The sequence below is a fragment of the Columba livia genome, chromosome 1, assembly GCF_036013475.1.
Source record: "Columba livia isolate bColLiv1 breed racing homer chromosome 1, bColLiv1.pat.W.v2, whole genome shotgun sequence".
In the NCBI taxonomy this organism is placed as follows: Eukaryota; Metazoa; Chordata; class Aves; order Columbiformes; family Columbidae; genus Columba; species Columba livia.
In genome coordinates, this window is record NC_088602.1 from 142,078,553 (window position 1) to 142,099,081 (window position 20,529).

Here is a 20,529-nt window from a genome sequence, read left to right on the forward strand (position 1 = left end):
GAAGTAGTTCTTTAATACAGCAAAGAAAAAGAGAGAATTTTATAATCTGTGGAACATGGAGATACTGATAGGAAGATTATCATGTTAATGAAGTTTGAGTTCTGATCAATCCTGAAGATTTTTGGTGAAGCAGTCCCATAGCTGCATGTATGAGGTTGGCCAAGGTACTATATTTACGGATTTGGGGACCATGTAAAATGTCCAAGAGGTGGGCGTGGGATGGATTGAGCTGATGTAGTGAGTCAGGGTAGGTTAACCTACCCTGTAAAATGTTCTGCCAGAGTTTCTTGTTGTTGTTGATACCATCTTTGAAGTTGTCACAGACAATTGTAGTAGTTTAATATTGATGGATGTATTCTTTCAGACAGTCTTAAATATACTGAGATGTTAGTGCTTTTCTGAGGAAGAAATTCAGGCCTTTCAAAAGGACAGGTTTTTCAGCTCAGCCTACTAGTTGATCAAGTAGTTGATAGTATTTGAGTATCTAATGGTGTACTTGCTGCAATGGTGAGTAGCACTGAGGTATTGGAGGGTGTTGTGATTAATTCTCCTGCAAATATCTTGCTCTTGAAGTCTTCATGTAGTGTTAGTTAATTCCATCTTTTTTAATACTGAATAGTTCTGACATCTTTGATAGTAATAGAAATTGTTTATCTTATTCAGTTATAATATATGATGGTTTCTCACTTGAGTTAGGTTTATTTTTCAAATATCTAATCCATTTTCAGTTGGGGAAAACGCAGATTTTTCTTGAGATTTCCGAAATGAGCTCACATAAATGTATAGCATATTTGAAGTTACACTCTTTATTCTCTTATTAATGAGTACAATTCTTTAGGGAAGATGGACTTTCGTGTAGAAATTTGTTTCTTGCAAAAACTTTCACTTGTTATCTCTGCCGAGAAGCTGCCTGCCTCCTTTACGCCATTATGATTATAAACATATGACAACTACTAAAATTCTCTGACAACAAAAGTCCTGCAGAGCTAATTTGCCAACTGATATAATGCCTATATATGGTGTCAGATGTGACTTTGGTTTAGCAATGAAAAACACTTGGTAATTATCGTGGTTTAACTTGAGCTAGCAATACAACTGAGATAGCCTCTCACTCACCCCCTCCCCGACTCCCCCAACAGGGGACAGAATCAAAAGGGAAAGGAGAAACTTGGATTGAGATAAACACGTTTTACTAAAATAACTAAATACTAATACACTATTAGTAAATATATATATAAAATAGAAATAAAAGATGCTCAAGGCAATTCCTCACAAACACGCTGAGAAGCCAGTCCCAGGAAAACAGCACCTGGTCCCAGCAGCTGATCCCAGAGAGAGAAAAGAGGAAAAACAGCAGAAAGGCCCAGGGGCCTCTGCAAAATGGCAAAAGGCTGGACTAAACGTCCCAGCTAAAACTCCCCCAGCTCTGACAAAAAAGAGCGAAGAGAGAGAGACAGAGAGGTCAGAAGAGCCAACTGGAAAGTCCCGACTCTCCTTAAATAATTAGCATGATGCTAATGGGGTGGAATACTCTTATTGATCAGTCTGGGTGTCAGTCAAGCTCTGCCCCGTCTCTGCCCCCACTTCCTCGATGCCTCACACGTGTGGGCAGAGCGCTCAGAGTGTCCTTGGCTCTCAGACCAGAGCAATTAAAAATAACTCAGTGCTTGGGTGTTATCTCTTGTTCTCAAACTAAGTCCAAATAATGAGAGTGCTAGCTATGAAAAAGAAAGGTTTCTAACTGCATGAAGAGGATTAACCTGCATAGAGCTTTCCACTCAGATTTGTTTCTTATTTATGTTATTTTACTGTAAGGTTTGTCTTTCAAGAGCTGTAACTGCACTGTTGACTTTCTTGCAGTTATTATTTAGACAACATAGTCTGTCAAGTCAGCTCTGTAATGGCCAAAAGTAAAACATACAGTCTAACATTTTAGACAATGAAATTGTGTAAAATTGTGGCTGTGTAACTCTTGTCTCATTTAATTCCTTATTCTGTGCTGTGTAATTCTTTATGCTTCCTGTTTCAAAATTGTCACCGGATACTATTATTATGTTTAATATTACAACTGAGTGTAGCTGAATGTAAGTGAACATGTGAAATAATCTTTTGGTATCTGACATATAAAAAGAGCAGTGCTATTGTTTCAAGAAAGAGAGCTTGCTTTCAGACTAACGCATGATTTTGGAACATAATACTAGGAAAGAGAAGCCTGACTTGTTTTTAACAATATCTCTCTTACTTTATCTTCTTCAATTTCTCACCAGAGGAAATAATCCATGTGTGAGGAAGAAAATATAGTTTTATATTTACTTCTCTTTTTTAGTTTTGTATCACCCTAGTAATTGTTATAGAAACCTGTATTAAAGTTCAATTTTATTCTGTTGTGAATTAATTTGAAGAGATTTGCTTTGCTGATTTGACCTAAAACAAAGAAATTAAGCATAGTATTAATGAGAAGGAATTTTCCTTCACCAATACTGCAAGTCTGCAAAATGAGAGATCAGAAAGGTTTGGTGTAGTCTTCTGCAAATAGGTGAGGCAGAATGGCTTCTAGTCACGGCACCTGTAAGTAACTCTAGGAATAATTAATGGAAAAATTTGAAGACATCCCAAATTTTATAATTTTCTTCGATGTACAAACCCACTTGATAAGCTATGTGGTTTAAATATATTTTGGTTTATGTCACAGTTGAATAATAACAAACCAGAAATTGAGAGCCCAAATTTGACAGCCAAACAGGACCTCAAGAGAATTGTGTTAGTAGAAACTGGGGTACAGTGTCAGTAAACACTGAGAATCATAATCAAGAACCTACTACCCTGGCCTTAAGAAAAAAAAAATTCCGCCGAATGGATGTGAATTAAGAACAGAGAAGATGCACAACAAGGTAAACCACTGAAAAATAAAACTAGATGAACTATTAGGGAAAAAGACATTGTCATATGCGTGGTGCAAGAGTTGATAAACTAGATGGGAAAGATGTATTTCAAAATCTGCAGCACTATTGTGTATATGTATGTCGAGGGTTTTCATTGCGGGGTGACAATAAAACCGTGGCAGATGTACTGTGAACCCCCACTTCCCCCTTCCCACTCAGGACAGGCGATCGGGAGGGAAAGAAGGACAGAGAGAAGAGAGTTGGAAAAATTAACAATGTTTTACTAATGCTACTAATAAGAATAGAGAAAATAATACAAAATATACAAAACCAATCTTGAAAGTCTCAGCAACTGCAGAGCCGGCATCTAAAGTCCTGGACTGGACTCTGAAGCCAACCGGAGCTGGATTCAGTCTCTCACTAGGCCTCAGTTTGCAGGGACGACTAGCAAGGTCCTCTCCTAATGTCGGCCATAAGCAAAAGGGACGAGATCCTCGTGATCTCCCACTTTTATATGAAGTATTCACGTGAATGGGATGTTATACACAGTTGGTCAGTTTAATGGTCTCATTGGCCCTTTCGCAAGAGGTGCATCAATTTGTTATCATAACTTCACATTCCATTGCTATGTTTACCAAAACATCTATCTGCTTCTCCAGGAAAATGCAGTTAATATGAAGGCTTCAGCTGACAGGCAAATTCACTGAAAGAGAAACTTGTTTTTAACAAAACCAGGACAATGTAAAACATTTAAATTATAAAAATGAGGAAAAAAAAATTCTGTGTCATAATTGTTTGAATTTGTTGGCTTCTGCTTTGCCTTCTAGACCAGAAAATAAGTTTAGGAGTTTTTATTCTTTGTTTTAAAGGAAGAATTTACTATTCAGTAATTTATAAAAATAAAGGTGTTAATTTTTTTACCAGTTTTAAATGCAGGCATTAGAAGAACCTTGTAGCAATTGGAAAAAAAAAAAAAGTTAAAGTATACCAGTTAACCTTTCTCCAGTCAGGAAAGTTTAGCATAAGAACAATAAAGCTTTGAAGATCACAGTTCTGCTGAATTCTGCAGTGAGATTTCCCTTCATTTTCTAAATAATTTGTTTGAAAGAAGAAAAGATTAATGTTTACTGTGCAAAGTATACAGGTATTTTTGTAGACTTTTGTTGTCATTGTGGAGTGGCTGGGAAGGAGAGCCATAGTGGATGCAAATCTGCTTTATGCAGAACAGGTTCCCCAGAGAGCTGGTAGATGTCCCGTCCCTGGTGACATTTAAAGCCAGGCTGGACGGGGCTCTGAGCAACCCGGTCTAGTTGAAGATGTCCCTGCTCACAGCAGGGGAGTTGGACTAGATGACCTTTGAAGATCTTTTCCAACCCAAACCATTCTATGATTTCTTCTACTTGTTAGATATTCATGCTTGACAAAACTTTGTCCTAAAAAATTGTGTGCCCTCAGTGATAAGAAGATGCTACATCCATGTAAGATTTTATTAATTGCCAGAGAAAAATCTGGGGACTTCGGGATGTTCAGTAAATAACTCATGATTAGTATCAAATATTTTGTTACCAAATATGAAAGAGCAGAATAGCGGTAAACTTACAGTGAAAGTCGGAACTAAGGCATACTGAGTTAATGTTTTGGCTTGATGGAGCAACCATGACATACCCCTTCTTTTTTTTTTTTTATGAAATTAAGTTATTAAAGTAACATGAATGTCAAATGTGTTTTCACTAAAGCTTTGACTGTTCCAGTGACTTGGGGTCTTTACTTACAGACATGGGATTTTTAATTAAATTGAAGATATTATTTTTTGAAGCCTTATAAGTCTGAAGGGATAGATGAGATGTATTACATCACCAAGGAAACGGCACAAATTTTTCTAGAGCACTGTCTCAAGAGGCCATAAGTTCAAAAGACTTTCCTATTGATTGAAACTGGCAGCATCTTCAGGTTTTATGCATGTGTTATCTAGGTAGTTAGTGCTTTTCTAAAAGAGATTTTTTTATTCAGGAGAGGATTCTTAGTTTTTAGGAGGGTTGGCTTGCATTTTAAATCAGAGAGAATAAGTTCTTCTTGAAAGATGTGCACAGTCTTTTGATTAAAGATAAAATTAATTTGTGCAGTAACCTCATGATCCTTTTACAACACATTGAAAAGTCATTATAGATGAGGAACTTGTATATGCAGCAGGCTATTTGTAGCCTGGCATGTCTCCAATATTTTTTTTCCTCTATTTTTGAGACATTGTTTGGCATTTTTCACAGTGGCAACTTCCCTGCAAGGAGACTTTAATATGTCTGGTAGTTGTCAGTGTTGAGAGGAATGCTTGGTGAAAGTCTTCCACTAGAATATTTCTTCTAGAGCACTTATTTGAATAAAGAAGTGGTTGCCCTCTAGATAAGGAGAAACTATATCAGGTAATTTGACTGAAGCAGATTTTTCCCTAGAATTCAAAGCTGCAGTGAAGCTCCTGAGATAAAACTATAAGCTTCAGTGAAAAAACAACAGACAAGAGTTCTCCATTGTCATCGCCTTTCTGCTTATTTTTACTTTTTGAAGAAACTGAAATCTAAAAATTCTTTGGGAATATAGGGTTATGAGATCCATACAATTTTGGATAAAATAGAAGCATGATACATTGTATTTAGAATTAGTGGGCAATGCAGACTAGCTGTAGCACTAGCTACCATAGCTATAATGATATGCATGAAGCTCTCTGCTTGGTAGTTGTTATCATTTTACAAAGCTGTATACTCAATTACATAAATGAAGTGAAATAGAGAGGAGAGAGAGTAGCAAAAGAAGATAATTTATACACCGCAATTTTTGTTTTAAAGAAACTTCATTAAAAGTCAAATGGAAAGCAGGCAGCTGCAGGGTGAGCCCTGGAAATTTAGGTCCATGTCATATTTGAAATTAATAACTCTCCTAAAGCACTCAGAGCAAAGAATCACCCTTGTCATTTCCTGAAGTCTTAAATTTGAAATACTGTGTATAATCTACTGCAGTTTACCCTAATTCTCAAGGGAAAAAAAACAAGTTCATCATTGCCATAATCCACACAGCAGATACATTACGGACTCAAGTGTTCTGAAGGCTGCAAAGAATTAGGGGGAAAAAAAAAGCCCTTAATTTATTAAAAGAACTAACATAAACTCTGCTTCCTCTTGGACATGAGCAAAAGCACTAAGGCAAAATGATCTTACCAATGGGAAAGTATTTCAGGAAAACGGAGGCTGCAGTGTTTCATTCAGCCAAGCCACAAGTGAGATATACTGAGATACACAAAGAACAAACATTTTTGCAAGAAAAGTTGACTAAAAGGCTTACAGAAAGGAAAAAAGGTGAACTTCCCAATAGTCTTTGCTGGGTTAATCTCTAAGCATTCAAGACAACTGGATATGTTCACACTCCTGAGGGTTCATGTGATGATGTTCTTTGTAGAACGATAAATTTGTAATTTATTATCTTGGAATGTATTAATATGGTTTTACTGGTAAACCTCTAAATAGCTGAAAAAAATATATTTTTCTCTAGTGTATGGGCTTTAATGTACATTAAATGTTTTTTTACAAATAGCAATATATGACATTGCTTGGAAGGTGAAAGCAAAATGTCTAGAACACATGGTGCTTAATCACAAAACCTGAATGGCTACTTAGCTATTACATTATTAAAACTTTTTTAATGTTCATGCTCATTCATATTTGAGGGAGTGTTTCTGTTGATAGTTTTGGCAAGCCTGAATCAATTTTGTGTTGAATATCTTAAGGAATTCCACACCCAGTCATATATTAGTGAACAAAAAATATGTCAGTGAACATTAAGACATTGTCTGTAGGCTTAAAGAACTGGCTTTTGTTTCTGTTCTGCCATTGCTTAACTATCAATTTTTTGTTGAAAATTGTTATTTTTCTAGATATTTTTCCCCTATTTGAGAAGGCTGGAAGAACTAGTAAATAAAAAAGTTTGTCTGCAATGTTATTTCCCAATCTAGCTTTCAGTCAGATTTATTAGCTGTAGAATGGCCCTTTCCTAAATACATCCTCAAAACTCTTCTCATCTTTGATATACAAAGCATTGAGTGCAGTGCTAGTTAAGGGAATACAACATAGTATTGGTTTATCAGTCTTTCTTCATCCATTTATTGTTTCATCTTATACATAGGTTACAGAATCCTATGTGGGAGGCAGAGTTTGAAATACTCCACTTATTCTGTGTTTCTGAAGTACTCAGCAAAGTGGCATATTTGGTAATGGAATTCCAGGAATAACTTTGTTAGACTTCGTTGGATTTTGATTGGGTAGAAAAGTGTTAATCCTTGGAATTAAAAAAAAAAAGGTATTTAATCAGCAGCAGACTTGGACTATCATAACATAGCTGTTTGTGTTCAAAATCTTGTGGAGTCATATAAGAAGTTGTTGGGGTCTTTTCTCAACATCATAATTCGTACCCAAATAGGCTATCGTTAACATAGTATCATGTAATGTGTTGGAGAAAATCTTGCCCTTCAGAGGACATCTTCTCCAATTTCTGTTGCCTTTACTATATTCTTCAGCTTTCAGTGGGAGAGTGTGCTTACATTTCTCTCAAGAGCATCTCCAACCAATATTTTCAGTTTCACTTTCTTCTTGTTTTTCCAGCTTCTTGCAGAAATATTAGTGTGTCCAGCGTTTATAGAGATCATCGTGAGTCCATAAGGACACAGAAAAGCATTTTTCATTTAGAAAAAAATGTTGCATAATTGCAAAATGTTGCAAGTGAGGAAGCACGGAACTTAGTATCACTGAGTGGAAAGAGATCCCTGCCATTAGATAGGTTTATTTTTAATATGGTTGCAAAGTCCGGAAGAGGAGGAGGCTGCTGCATGCAGGCTTTAGCCATGTCTGACTTCAGAAGTAGTTTATAACCGCAGACATGATAATTTGAGGGTTACTAGTCTCTGAAAAAACACTAATATTGCTGTCTGTGGTTGCATTTCCTAGATAAAATTTTGTACTGCCACCTGATACTTGTGGGAAAACAGAGGAATTTTCCTATAAAATTGAAAACAATTCTATGGCTCTAAAACCAACCAACCAAACAAACAAAAAAAATCCACCACACAATTGACTGGAGTTCTCTGGTATATACAGTACAGTGTTTTTTTTCTGTCTTCCTTCAGATATATATATGTAGTGAATATGTGACTGTGATTATGTGGCTGAATATGATTTGTCAATTGAGTACTTGAATACCTTTATTTTACTTTTTATTAGGCAAACAAACAAAAAACAGAAACGCCAAGAGCTACACCTCAAGTGCAATTTGTGGAGTGCTGTTCCTCAAATTCTTATGTGAAACTGGGCATCCCCATTTTCTTGAATCTATTAAAATAACACTACGAGCCTCAAAGAATTCTGTACCTTTTTTAGCTAAAGATGAAATAAGGGACAAATTTTACCTTTGCAACCAAAATCTAAATTAGGATAAAACCTAAAGAGTATAGCATAACAGGAAAGAGCAATGAAAGAGATGAAGGAAAAAGAAGCACATACGCTAACACTTTGTTAAACACTAGTAATCAGTACTATCACATTCTCAATAATCTTCATATCAGTTGATAATTCACTGTAACGACGGAGAGAAATGGAGCGAAGACAGATGACTTCGAGAACGTAGAGGAGAACACTTTATGAAAGGTTGTATAGAAGAAGGTGTGAAGATCCTTTTCACAGAAGGAAAAACTAGTATCACTGATCAGTTTGAAGGACAGAGCAAAAACCTGTGACTGAGTTGGCTAGGAGACTGGGTATTGTATGATGTTTGCTCTTTGAAGCCCTCTGAGAACTGGAAAGGATAAAAGAGTTTTCTTCCCAGTCCATTGATACTGCAGCAAATCTGTCTTTTGATAGTCTTTGGTGTTTTGTTATTACAATGGTCTATGTTTCCCCATCATGAGCTGTGAGTAAGGGACAGTGCAAACTAAATCAGACAGTTCAGTAGTGTTGTTAGTGGTTGTAGTGTCTGTTTGTTAAGACATAAGCCTGGGAAGAAAGCTGTGTGTTTTCTTGTGCTGTTTCATATCTCCTGAATTTAGCAAGCAGGATAACATTTAAACTCAGTTGAGAAACAGACACTCAAATCACAGAGAAACAGAACCATGTGCTTCATCCTTGTGTATGGTTGGTCAAGTTTAATTGCCAAAATTAACTTTTCTAGAGCAGGAGTCTGGTAAATACAAATGTTAGGATGAAGCCCACTGGAGTACAAGTCTTTGTATATAATCAGACTGTCTGCTGACTACATGAACTGTCTGTAGAATTACCACTGTCATGGCAGACTGTGACTGTTGAGGTAATTTTCAGATGATACATGTAGTTAAAATACATCTGAAATAATGAATTTCAGTTCTAGTTTCATTATATTAATTTTGGTTTACCAAGTAATAAATGTTTATATATTTGGAAGATATATCAGTACTTCATTTGGTTAACTAGAATATGGTAGATGATTCATATAATCATTTTGTTGAAAAAGACCCTTAAGATCATCAATTCCAGCCATTAACCTAATGCTAACAAGCCCACCTCTAAACGATGCCCTAAGCGCCATGTCTACATGTCTTTTAAACACCTCCAGGGATGGTGATGCAAACACTTACCTGGACAACCTGTTCCAGTGCTTATTAACTCTTTCAGTAAATATGTTTATTTCCCAATATCCAATCTAAACCTCCTGCGGTGCAACTTGAGCCATTTCTTCCTGTCCTATTGCTTGTTGCTTGAGAGAAGAGATGAACACCCTCCATGCTAGTTGTAGACAGCGATAAGGTCTCCCCTCAGTCTCCTTTTCTCCAGGCTGAACAGCCCCAGTTCCCTCAGCCGCTCCTCATCAGACTTGTGCTGCAGACCCTTCACCAGTTTTGTTGTCCTTCTTTAAACACGCTCCAGCACTTCAGTATCTTTCTTGTAGTGAGGGGCCCAAAACGGGACACAGGATTCAAGGTGCGGCCTCACCAGTGGGTACCGGGGGTGCAATCACTTCCTTGGTCCTGCTGGCCACACTATTCCTGATACACACCAGGATGCTGTTGGCCTTCTTGACCACCTGGGCATTCTGCTGGCTTAGATTCAGCCGCCTGTTGGCCAACACCCCCAGGTCCCTTTCTGCCAGGCAAGTTTCCAGCCACTCTTCCCTGACCCTGTAGTGTTGCATGGGGTTGTTGTGACCCAGGTGCAGGACCCAGCACTTGGCCTTGTTGTACCTCATACAACTGGCCTCAGTCCATCCATCCACCCAGTCCAGATCCTTCTGTGGAGCCTTCCTACCCTCCAGCAGATCAATACTCCCTCCCAACTTGGTGTCATCTGCAGACTTACTGAGGGTGCAATCAATCCCCTTATCCAGATTGTTGATAAAGAGCTTAAACAGAACTGGCCCCAATACTGAGCCGTGGGGAACACCACTCGTGACCAGCTGCCAACTGGATTTGGCTCCACTCAGCACAACTCTTTGGGGCCAGTATTTTACCCAGCAAAGAGTATGCCCATTCAAGCCGTGAGCAGCCAGTTGCTTCAGGGAATGCTGTGGGAAACAGTGTTGAAGGCTTTACTGCAGTAAAGCTATATTTACTATGGTCTCTAAAATTTAACTTAGTATGTGCTGTGGCAGATGTTCTCAGTCAAATCTTGAATCATCTCCTGTGTAATTAGAAAAATCTTTACAAAACTAAAGAAAGCACAGGAATTAGAGAACTAGGAATAGCTGTTCATCATACTAGCTATTCTCAGTACCTTTTGAAATAGGTATTTGCTTTTCAAAATTTTGAGATTTTTGAATATCCACTGGTTCAGGATTATTAATTTTTTTCTGAACTGCTGGATGCTAGGAATAAATAGAAAAACTAATATTTATATTGTAGAGTGAGCCACTGAAAAACAATTAGGAACCTGACTGAATTCTTAAGTCTTCCATTTTTTGGAATTTCTGTGGAATCTAAGAGTACCTTTGGATCTCCTTATTATAAAACTCTTACTTTATAACTATTATAAACTTGACAAAGGAAAAAAAAAGTAAAAAGTTAAGGCAAGTTCCAACTGGAACTATTCTATTCTATTCTATTCTATTCTATTCTATTCTATTCTATTCTATTCTATTCTATTCTATTCTATTCTATTCTATTCTATTCTATGCTGTGCTGTGCTGTGCTGTGCTGTGCTGTGCTGTGCTGTGCTGTGCTGTGCTGTGCTGTGCTGTGCTATGCTATGCTATGCTATGCTATGCTATGCTATGCTACTCTATTCATAGCAACTAGTACATCCCTGCTTCTGTTGGAGTATAATACCTGTATTGCTTCCTTTTCTTCTGCTCTCAGGGAACATTATGTATCTATTAAAACAGATTTAAAGTGTGTATTTCACTCTTCTTTAGGCCCTTTAGTGATCGAAGTACAGAATTCATATTTTTTTGTGAAGATATTGCATACATTTCTGATCACTATCATTGAGAAAGTAGTGTGGTCGGGATAAAATTTTGGTAGGAAGGGATGACCTGTATTACATTTGTGAAATACTTTTAATATTTACACTTGCATGTTTCCTTTTAAAAAGGAAATTGTTAAAGAAGCATTAATGGAGGAGCAAAACCGAAGTGAAAAGGCAATTGAAGAAGCAGTGAAAAGGACCAGAGAGGAACTGATGGAATATATTAAAGAGCAGAAAAGGGTGAGTTACCAGTGGCTAATGGGTTTCATTTCATTCAGTGAGAAATTGGTGAAGTTTAATCCTGAAACATCTTAAAATGACAAGAAAACAGATTCAGGAGCTACGTCTTCAGATTTGTCATTCCTTTTTTCAAATAGTTTGTTTCTGTGATATATTTCTTCATGTATATTTCTATAAAGTTAAGCTCTTCACAAGATGAAAGCACAAATTCATGCACTGGTTGAAATTTACAGCATTTCTTATTACCATAACTTAAAGATCAGGCATAAATGCAGTCTGTCAAATTTAAATTGTGATCTGAGTTCAGCTTATTGAAAGCATTTTGGTATTAACAACAGATGCTATTTTATGTTCACAAATTAACTTTATTGTGTAGTTTATGTGCACATGAAGGTCATTAATTTTTCCTCTCAACTGACTTATATGATGGCCTGAAAATTTATTGATATTCTATTGAGCTTGATTTATAGCCAGTGCACTGGCCTTGTTATGAAAGGTTGTAATGTTCTGAAACTTGGTTTCAAGTATTCTGTTAATGCTGCATACTTGTAGTTTTATGCTTGTGTGTAAACAGTAAAATGTAATTCAAGAGACAGTTTGATTTGCTTCCAGTAGGAGGAGAAAAAATTAACACACTTCTCCCCTCTGAGGCTCTTTATAAAAATAAAAAAGTATATAACCTCTTTCTTTCATATGGTGGTAGCAGCCTAAGATCAAATTCAGTTATATCAGCATTCTGAATGAACAAAATCACTAACCTTGAATCTAATTGGTAATGTCCTGAGAAGAAAGTAGAAATAATATGTTTGTCCTCTTCTATTCCATGCTTTTATGAACGTAGTAGTAAGTAGTATTATAGGAAACAGGATTTAACTTCAGAAGTTTCACTCTACTAATAGTTAAGATTAGTATTGAATGAGTACTCTTATATTATGTTGTGTGTGGAAAAGTTTACATTTAGCATCCATAAGGATGTTTGAGCTTGTTTATATCTGAAGGTGGTCATTTACAAAGGATAAACTGTGAGGAAAGTGAAAATAGGTCTACTATTAAAATAGCTTGAATTATAAATAAATTGGTCAATAGGACCACTAGTGCAGATCATCTAGTCCCTCTATGCAGACTCCTCACTATTGGCAACTAGATCGCACCATTTTGAATTGACAGTAATTTCCTGCAGGCTCCTCAATAGCAACTCCTTAGTCCTTAGTCTCTCATATTTCCATTGGCATCAGGAATGGAAACTTTCTTCCACTTCTTTCTACCTACACACAGCTGGAGCTCATTGCCATTATTTGCATTGTCTGACTACTGTTAGTCTGTCTTAAACATGTGAAGTTCCTCTTTGGTTCATCTAGAAGGAGAATCATTTCCATTCATTCTGCACAGTTCTTGAATGTCAAAGTATTTCAGTCAACTTCTAAGTTTTTTTCTATTCTGTAATGTGTCCTTAGTGTAATTGTTAATAATTTTTGCATATGGAATAGGTTGGAAATTCTTTCTGTAATTGTTAATGAAGAGTTTTATAACCCTTTTCTGTAAGGAGCTTTATCCACTACCCCCTTTAGATAAACAGTGAATGTCAGATTTTATTTTAGTATGAATAAAGTACCTCAAAAATGTCAGCTTTATCCTAGAGCATGAAACTTTAACTGAATTTGTCTAGTTATTTTATAGGAATTCTTATTCTTTGAGTTATCCATATTGGGGTTTTTTTGTTATTTAAAATGTCATTTGACATTTTAAATAATTTAATTACTTTGATTTTTTCTCTTTATGATTACTTATTCATACTAAATTTTGTGCAAGACATTTGTGCCCTGTTTTCTCTTAATTTTTTTTTTTTTCCATGCCTGTGGTTGACTTTTTAATGTCTACAGTGCTGTGCATAGTGTTTTAAAACAACTATTTCCAGTAGTGTCAAATAAATAATCAAACTGGATTCTGACAGGGTGACTTCACATTAATTTGGAATAGATAAGATCCAGTGTGATATTAAATAATATCTTGCTGCAGAAATTTGTATTTCCTCTAGTTTTCCTTTTCTACCAATTTTTCTTTTATAATGTGTCTAAAACTTTTTTTTTTTTAATCAAGCCAAGAGTAGGATGGGATTCTAACTTATGTTTTTCTGAACTCAAAAACACTGGAAGACTATTGAAAAACCTATATTTAGTATAGAATTTTCTGTTCCAATATCTAAATTTTGTAGGAAAATTTGCTTGAGAGAAATTTGACTAATTAGAATGGGTATATAGATCTACCAGATTTGCGGTCTTAGAGACTAAAGGTTGAAAGAAGTAGAGTCACAGATTCGTCGAATGTCCTGAATTGGAAGAGACTCACAGGATCAATGAGTCCAGCTCCTGTCCCTGCACAGGACACCCCACAGTTCACACCATGTGTCTGAGGTGTTGTCGGTGTTGTCCAGTCTCTTCTTGGACACTGTCAGGCCTGGGGCCGTGACACCTCCCTGGGGAGCCTGTTCCAGTGCTCCACCACCCTCTGGGTGAAGAACCTTTTCCTAATGTCCAACCTAACCCTCCCCTGGCACATCTTCCTGACATTCCCTCGGATTCTGTCTTTGGTCACTAAAGCCTGCCCCTCCTCCTTCCCCTGTGAGGAAGCTGTAGCCGCCATGAGGTCTCCCCTCCATCACCTCTTCTCCAGGCTGAACAAATCAAGTGACTTTAGCCACTCCTCATACGGCTTCCCCTCCAAACCCTTCACCAACTTTGTGGCCTCCTCTGGACACTCTCCAGTAGCTTTATATCCTTTTTATCCTGTGGTGCCCAGAACTGCACACAGTGCTCCACGTGAGGCCACACCAGTGGAGAGCAGAGCAGGACAATCACCTCCCTCTCCAAAGAAGAAGTCAGAGCGTGAAGATGTGTGTCATTGAGTATCTGTCAATCACATACTTAGTTTCACCTCAGTTCAGCTGAAGTGAGAACACATCTTGCTTGATTTTTTTTTTTGTCCTTTTTATATTGAATGTAAATTAAAATTTATTCTCCATGTGTCATCTGAAATGCCCTTCAATTTTTGTATTTCTATTTGTACATCAATATTATGTTTCTATTCTTTTATGTTTAAAAAAGGATCTTTTATTAGGAGCCCGGTAGTCATCTCTGTAGATCACATTGATTCACACCTTTTTTTCTTTTTAAAACTATGGTTTTTAACCTTTGGTATTTAATTGTTTGTGTTTAAGGTTTAAAATGCAAAAGATTTAAATACCTTTTAAATACCAATGTTTTGCCAGAATTATATAGAACTATTTTTATAAACGCTGAACCATGCACTAGGGCAACAATGTTAAATATTTAATGTAACTGAAGCCAATCTCAAAAATAATAACAGATCTTGTTCTACAATGCATTTTAGTCCCCAACAATTGTTTAGACCCCATCTTAGGTGTCTCAGTGATTTTAGTCTCCAACTCAGCAGATAAAGCTGCTTTTCAGAGAGTGTTCCAGTAAAAGATTCATTAAATTGTTATATATTTCACCATTAAGTTAACTGTGAATGACTTTTAATCTTTCCCTTGCCTTCAGCATACCAATCATATATTAAGGAATTTAGTGTGATTTAGGAATTTGCAACATATCTTTGTTTTGGATATTTTTATCTATTTCTTCTATTTCTAGGCCACAAGATGAACTTGATTTAGTTGTATTTAATATTCAGTATGTTCAAATTCTCATTCACTTTGTTTTGCTACCTGTTGGATCATTTGAATCAACATGGCTACAGCAGAGAAGAATAAACACAAACATGAAGGGTTCAGTACAAAAAAATAATCACTCCAATTAGAATACTATTATCTTTTTTATTAAGACAGGTTGAAAATTAATTGCTACCATTTCTGATTCTTAAAGTGTGGAAATACTAGGTGTGTCTCAAAAAATAAAGTTAATGTCTGTAAGAAGTGCCAAATCCATTGGCCATGTGCTACATCACGGGGAAATACGAAAGAAGGCACTTGGTTGTTTTCCATTTCCTCAAAGGGACCAAGGTAGCAGGAGCAGCAGCTTCCATATTTGTAGGACCTACCTGTGGCTCATGTACCGTTTGTTGCCTCAGTCCTAAACTGATGTGAGTTTTTATTTCGGCATATGTGCAATCAAGTCTTCTCTGTCTACCAGAAAAGAAAGATGGATTTGCGGAAAGTGGTAGGATACTAAAAATTAAATTATGGCTCGAGGTCTAATTCCGAATGTTTCTGCTTTTAATTGTCTCAGGAAGCTTGGAGAACTGAGCTCTTACCAAATCCGTTATGCTTTCATGACATGAAGTAATACATACATGGACTTCATTAAAACTTTTAAAAAAGGAAATTATTAAATTAAAGCCTGGTACTTAAAAGTAAAAACTACTTGTAGTATGCATGCCTTCAGCACATCATAGCCAGCCAACGAGCAATTTTTAATTTTTTGCTATTTACATTGACATTCTTCTTCCTTAGGAAGATTTATTGCTTGTTTTCTGACAATAAACCTATAATTCTATTAAGCAGTCACATTTTATCTGGTACATTGTACACTGCTCTCATTGACTTTAAAGGGCATATTTTGGCCTACAGGGGAAAGCATACTTGTTAGGACTTGAGTAATCATTTGAATGACAGACTTGTTTTTATGCAGCCCAAGTTTCCCTGAAAGATACAGACACGTCACAAATGCACTCCCATCCTGATTTAAGGGACAAAAGCTGGGAGCAAAGATCTAACCATTGTAATAAAATTCACTGTACTACTGTGTGTTGTCATATGATTTGTGCAGCTGTGCCTCATAACCTTTAGAAGAAAGCATAACTAAACATTGCGTTTCTCTGACTAATATTTACCAAAATATAAGTGCACACTTCAGAATTGGGAATATCCAAATGAGATTATTTTTTGGGTTTAATATTTCACAGATAATTTTTTCCGAAACTATGTAAACTGAGGGCCTATTACAACAACAGTATTTTATTTATACTTAAGAATCACTGGCAAGCTGGTATAAGCCCTGTCTGTCTTACTGTTAAGGGCAGAAAAATCTGGCAAGTTTCTCTTCTGGCTTTGTACGGAGAAATTATTCCTTTAGTTTGGTAATAATACAATTGCTTTTGGAAAGTAGAATTCCAGGCCTATTTCCTGCTTCCCTGCCCAGGTGCTTTCTGTGTGAATTTGTCCAGCCAGCGGGATGCGTGGGATGTTACCTCTGTGGGGGCTTGCTATGAGCTAGGACAGTCAGCTTAGCTATTTACCGTGTAACTAAAAGAACTGGAAGCATTTTTGCTCTTTTCTGAAAACCGCTTGGAATATTTAGAAAATCCTCAAGATTACCCTAATAACACACATCTTGGGCCATACCTTAAAGTGCAAGTCATACATTTGCCCAGTTTCAGTGGGATTATTCTGGAAAGAAACGAGTATTTAATGTTTGAAGAGGGAATTGTGCATTTCATTCTGTGCACAGTTGAGTTATAGTCATAATGCTTTTTAAGGGATGAAAAATACTGACAAAGTTTTACCCAAGATAGCAGGAAATATCTATTAGTAAGTCAGATTAATACACCTAATTTCCTCCATGGCCATTCTTGTGCATCAGGTTCATTTTTGATTATGAGTTACATTTGTGGAGTATACTTTGTATGTTTATTTTGTCTGAAGAAAACAAGTAGGCCTTTGTTTTGGTCTTTTGAGACCTGTACCCTGTTTTGGAGTTTGCTTATGGGACAAAATAATGTTTCAGGGTTTTTTTTTAAGTTCTGTGTGCTACATTTCATAATTACATATATTATACAGATTTGATCTATCATGAATGCACTTCTAGAACTGCTTTAGGTTGGGTTTTTTGTCTGGTGGGTTGGTTTGGGGTTTTGTTGTTGTTTGGTTGATTGTTTTTTGTTGTTGTTGTTTTTTATTGTTTTGTTTGCATTTTTTTTATCTTGAAAGCACCTTTACCAATATAGACTGTGGAAGATTATCTATGTTACAATTGCTATAAACCTTGTTATCTGTGTAGATTTTTTTTTCCTAATTTGTTAATTATTTTCTTTGCTGTGTTCATAGCATATCTTTATTGTATTCTTTCAAATCATAAATACATAGTAGCTGGATATTCTGCAAAGCCATCTGTGTTCTCAACTCCCATCACCTGGCTATAATTCAAGTCCTATGCTTATAAAAGAGAGTGTAAAAGTAATTTATGCTCAATATTTGTCATTTGCTAACACCACAGATAACAGTTTTTATTGCTTGTAGATGAGAGAAAATTTGACCTGAAGTGCTAGAGGAGTCTAGTATTGAGAAGTATCTAATATTTTCAAAACAAAACCAAAGTATTCTAAAAACAAAAACAAAACAAAGCAGGGGGGGGGAAAGGCAAGGACAAATATTCCATGCAGTAAAGTTACCATGTATTTAGTGTTCAGAACAAGATTTACAGTTGAGGTTTGTTTCTGACTTCAGAAACATTTAACTTTGTTCAGTTAATGCAACAATATCAGACCTTTTTTTAGGTGATCACAGAATCACAGAATGTTAGGGATTGGAAGGGACCTCGAAAGATCATCTGTTCCAATCCCTCTGCCGGAGCAGGAACACCAGATGAGGTTATACAGGAACATGTCCAGGCGGGTTTTGAATGTCTCCAGAGTAGGAGACTCCACAACCCCACTGGGCAGCCTGTTCCAGTGCTCTGGCACCCTCACTGAGAAGAAGTTTCTTTTCAAATTTAAGTGGAACCTCTTGTGTTCCAGTTTGAACCCATTACCCCTTGTCCTATCACTGGTTGTCACCAAGAGAGCCTGGCTCCATCCTTGTGACACTGACCCTTTATGTATTTGTGAACATTAATGAGGTCACCCCTTAGTCTCTTCCAAGCTAAAGAGACCCAGCTCCCTCAGCCTTTCCTCATAAGGGAGGTGCTCCACTCCCTTCATCATCTTGGTTGCCCTGCACTGGACTCTCTCCAGCAGTTCCCTGTCCTTCTGGAACTGAGGGGCCCAGAACTGGACGCTATATTCCAGGTGTGGTCTCACCAGGGCAGAGTAGAGGGGAAGGAGGGCCTCTCTCGACCTACTAACCATCCCCCTTCTAATACACCCCAGGATGCCATTGGCCTTCCTGGCCACAAGGGCGCAGTGCTGGCTCATGGTCATCCTGCTGCCCAAAAGGACCCCCAGGTACCTTTCCCCTATGCTGCTCTCTAATAGGTCATTCCCCAACTTATAATGGAACCTGGGGTTGTTCCTACCCAGATGCAAGACTCTACGCTTGCCCTTGTTATATTTCATTAAATTTTTCCCCGCCCAACTCTCCAGCCTGTCCAGGTCACACTGGATGGCAGCACAGCCTTCTGGTGTGTCAGCCACTCCTCCCAGTTTGGTGTCATCAGCAAACTCGCTGATAGTACACTCTGTTCACTCGTCCAAATTGTTGATGAATATATTGAATAATACAGGCACCAGTACTGACCCTTGAGGGACTCCACTAGATACAGGCTTCCAACTAGACTGCCCCATTGACCACGACTCTCTGGCTTCTTCCCTTCAGCCAGTTCGCAGTCCACCTCACTACCCAGTCATCCAGACCGCACTCCCTCAGTTTAGCTGTAAGAATGCTGTGGGAGACTGTGTCAAATGCCTTACTCAAGTCAAGGTAGACCACGTACACTGCTCTGCCATCATCTATCCACCTTGTTATGTCCTCATAAAAGTCAATGAGGTTGGTCAAGCACAACTTCCCCTTGGTGAAGCCATGTTGACTGCCCCTAGTGACCCTCTTATCCCTGATATGCCTTGAGATGGCATCAAGGATAAGTCATTCCATTACTTTCCCAGGGATGGAGGTGAGGCTGACCGGTCTGTAGTTACCCGGGTCCTCCCTCTTGCCCTTTTTGAAGACTGGAGTGACATTTGCTTTTCTCCAGTACTCAGGCACCCCTCCCGTTTCCCAAGACTTGGCAAAGATGATGGAGAGCGGTCCAGAAATTACCTCAGCCAGCTCCCTCAGCACCCGTGGGTGCATCCCATCTGGGCCCATGGATTTATGGATGTCCAGATTGCCTAATTGCTCCCTAACCCAGTCTTCATCAACGGAGGCAAACTCCTCCATTTTCCTGCCTTCCTCTGGGGCCTCAGGGGTACAGGGCTCCTCAGGACAGCTTTTGTCAGAGTAGACAGAGACAAAGAAGGCATCCAGTAACTCTGCCTTCTACCAGGGCACCCACCTCGTTCATCAGTGGGCCTACATTGCCTCTGGTGTTAGCTTTATCTGCCACGTATTGGAAAAAGCTCTTCCTGTTATCCTTGACCCCTCTCACCAGGTTTAATTCTGAGGAGGCCTTAGCTTTCCTAGTTGCCTCCCTACACCCTCTGACAACAGCCTTATATGATGCTGGTTGGTATACTGAATCATCAATCAGTTCAGAAAAGCATGGTCTAATAAGGGTAATGGTGTGCTAAAATACATACCAAGGCTCAAAAGTTGGATATGATTGGCCAGATATTGTCCTGGTATGTCAAATATAAATTTATTTTAAGTTTATGCCTTTGACTTCTGTAGCACAAGTAACTTTCTCTGTGGGTTGGAGTTACTGTACTTGGCTTTTAAGTAACAATTGTGAACTTGTCCAACAACGTAGGGCAGTGAATATTTTCATGCCTTCATTATGTAAAATTTGCATATATTTCAGGTTCCTTTTTACCATGAAACAAGTTATTACAACTGTTTTTGATTCATTTTTAGCTTTGTTTAGATTCAAGACCAAATAATTAACCCATGTTAATTCACTTTTATTAGTAAAGTAAAATAATAGAAATGGAAAAATGTAGTGAAAGGTCATAAAACTGAAAAGAAGTGCTGGTATGATACCCCACATAAAAAATACTCTCAAATTAATCTTTAGAGACATTAAGTATAAGTACCCACTCATCCTTCATTAGTAAAT

The 20,529-nt window shown here is 37.5% G+C and overlaps 1 protein-coding gene across 11 annotated transcripts in view; it reads left to right on the forward strand.

Moving 5' to 3' along the window:
- Window positions 1-20,529, forward strand: part of CCDC91 (coiled-coil domain containing 91) — a 208,254-nt gene that overhangs the window by 99,775 nt on the left and 87,950 nt on the right. For 9 of the 11 annotated variants that reach the window (XM_065034097.1, XM_065034145.1, XM_065034152.1 and 6 more), the window contains exon 12: window positions 11,474-11,587. The exons of the other annotated variants lie outside the window; for them this stretch is intronic. In XM_065034097.1, the coding sequence (XP_064890169.1) occupies window positions 11,474-11,587 (114 nt within the window). The remainder of the gene's footprint in view (window positions 1-11,473; window positions 11,588-20,529) is intronic. 11 annotated transcript variants of the gene reach the window in all.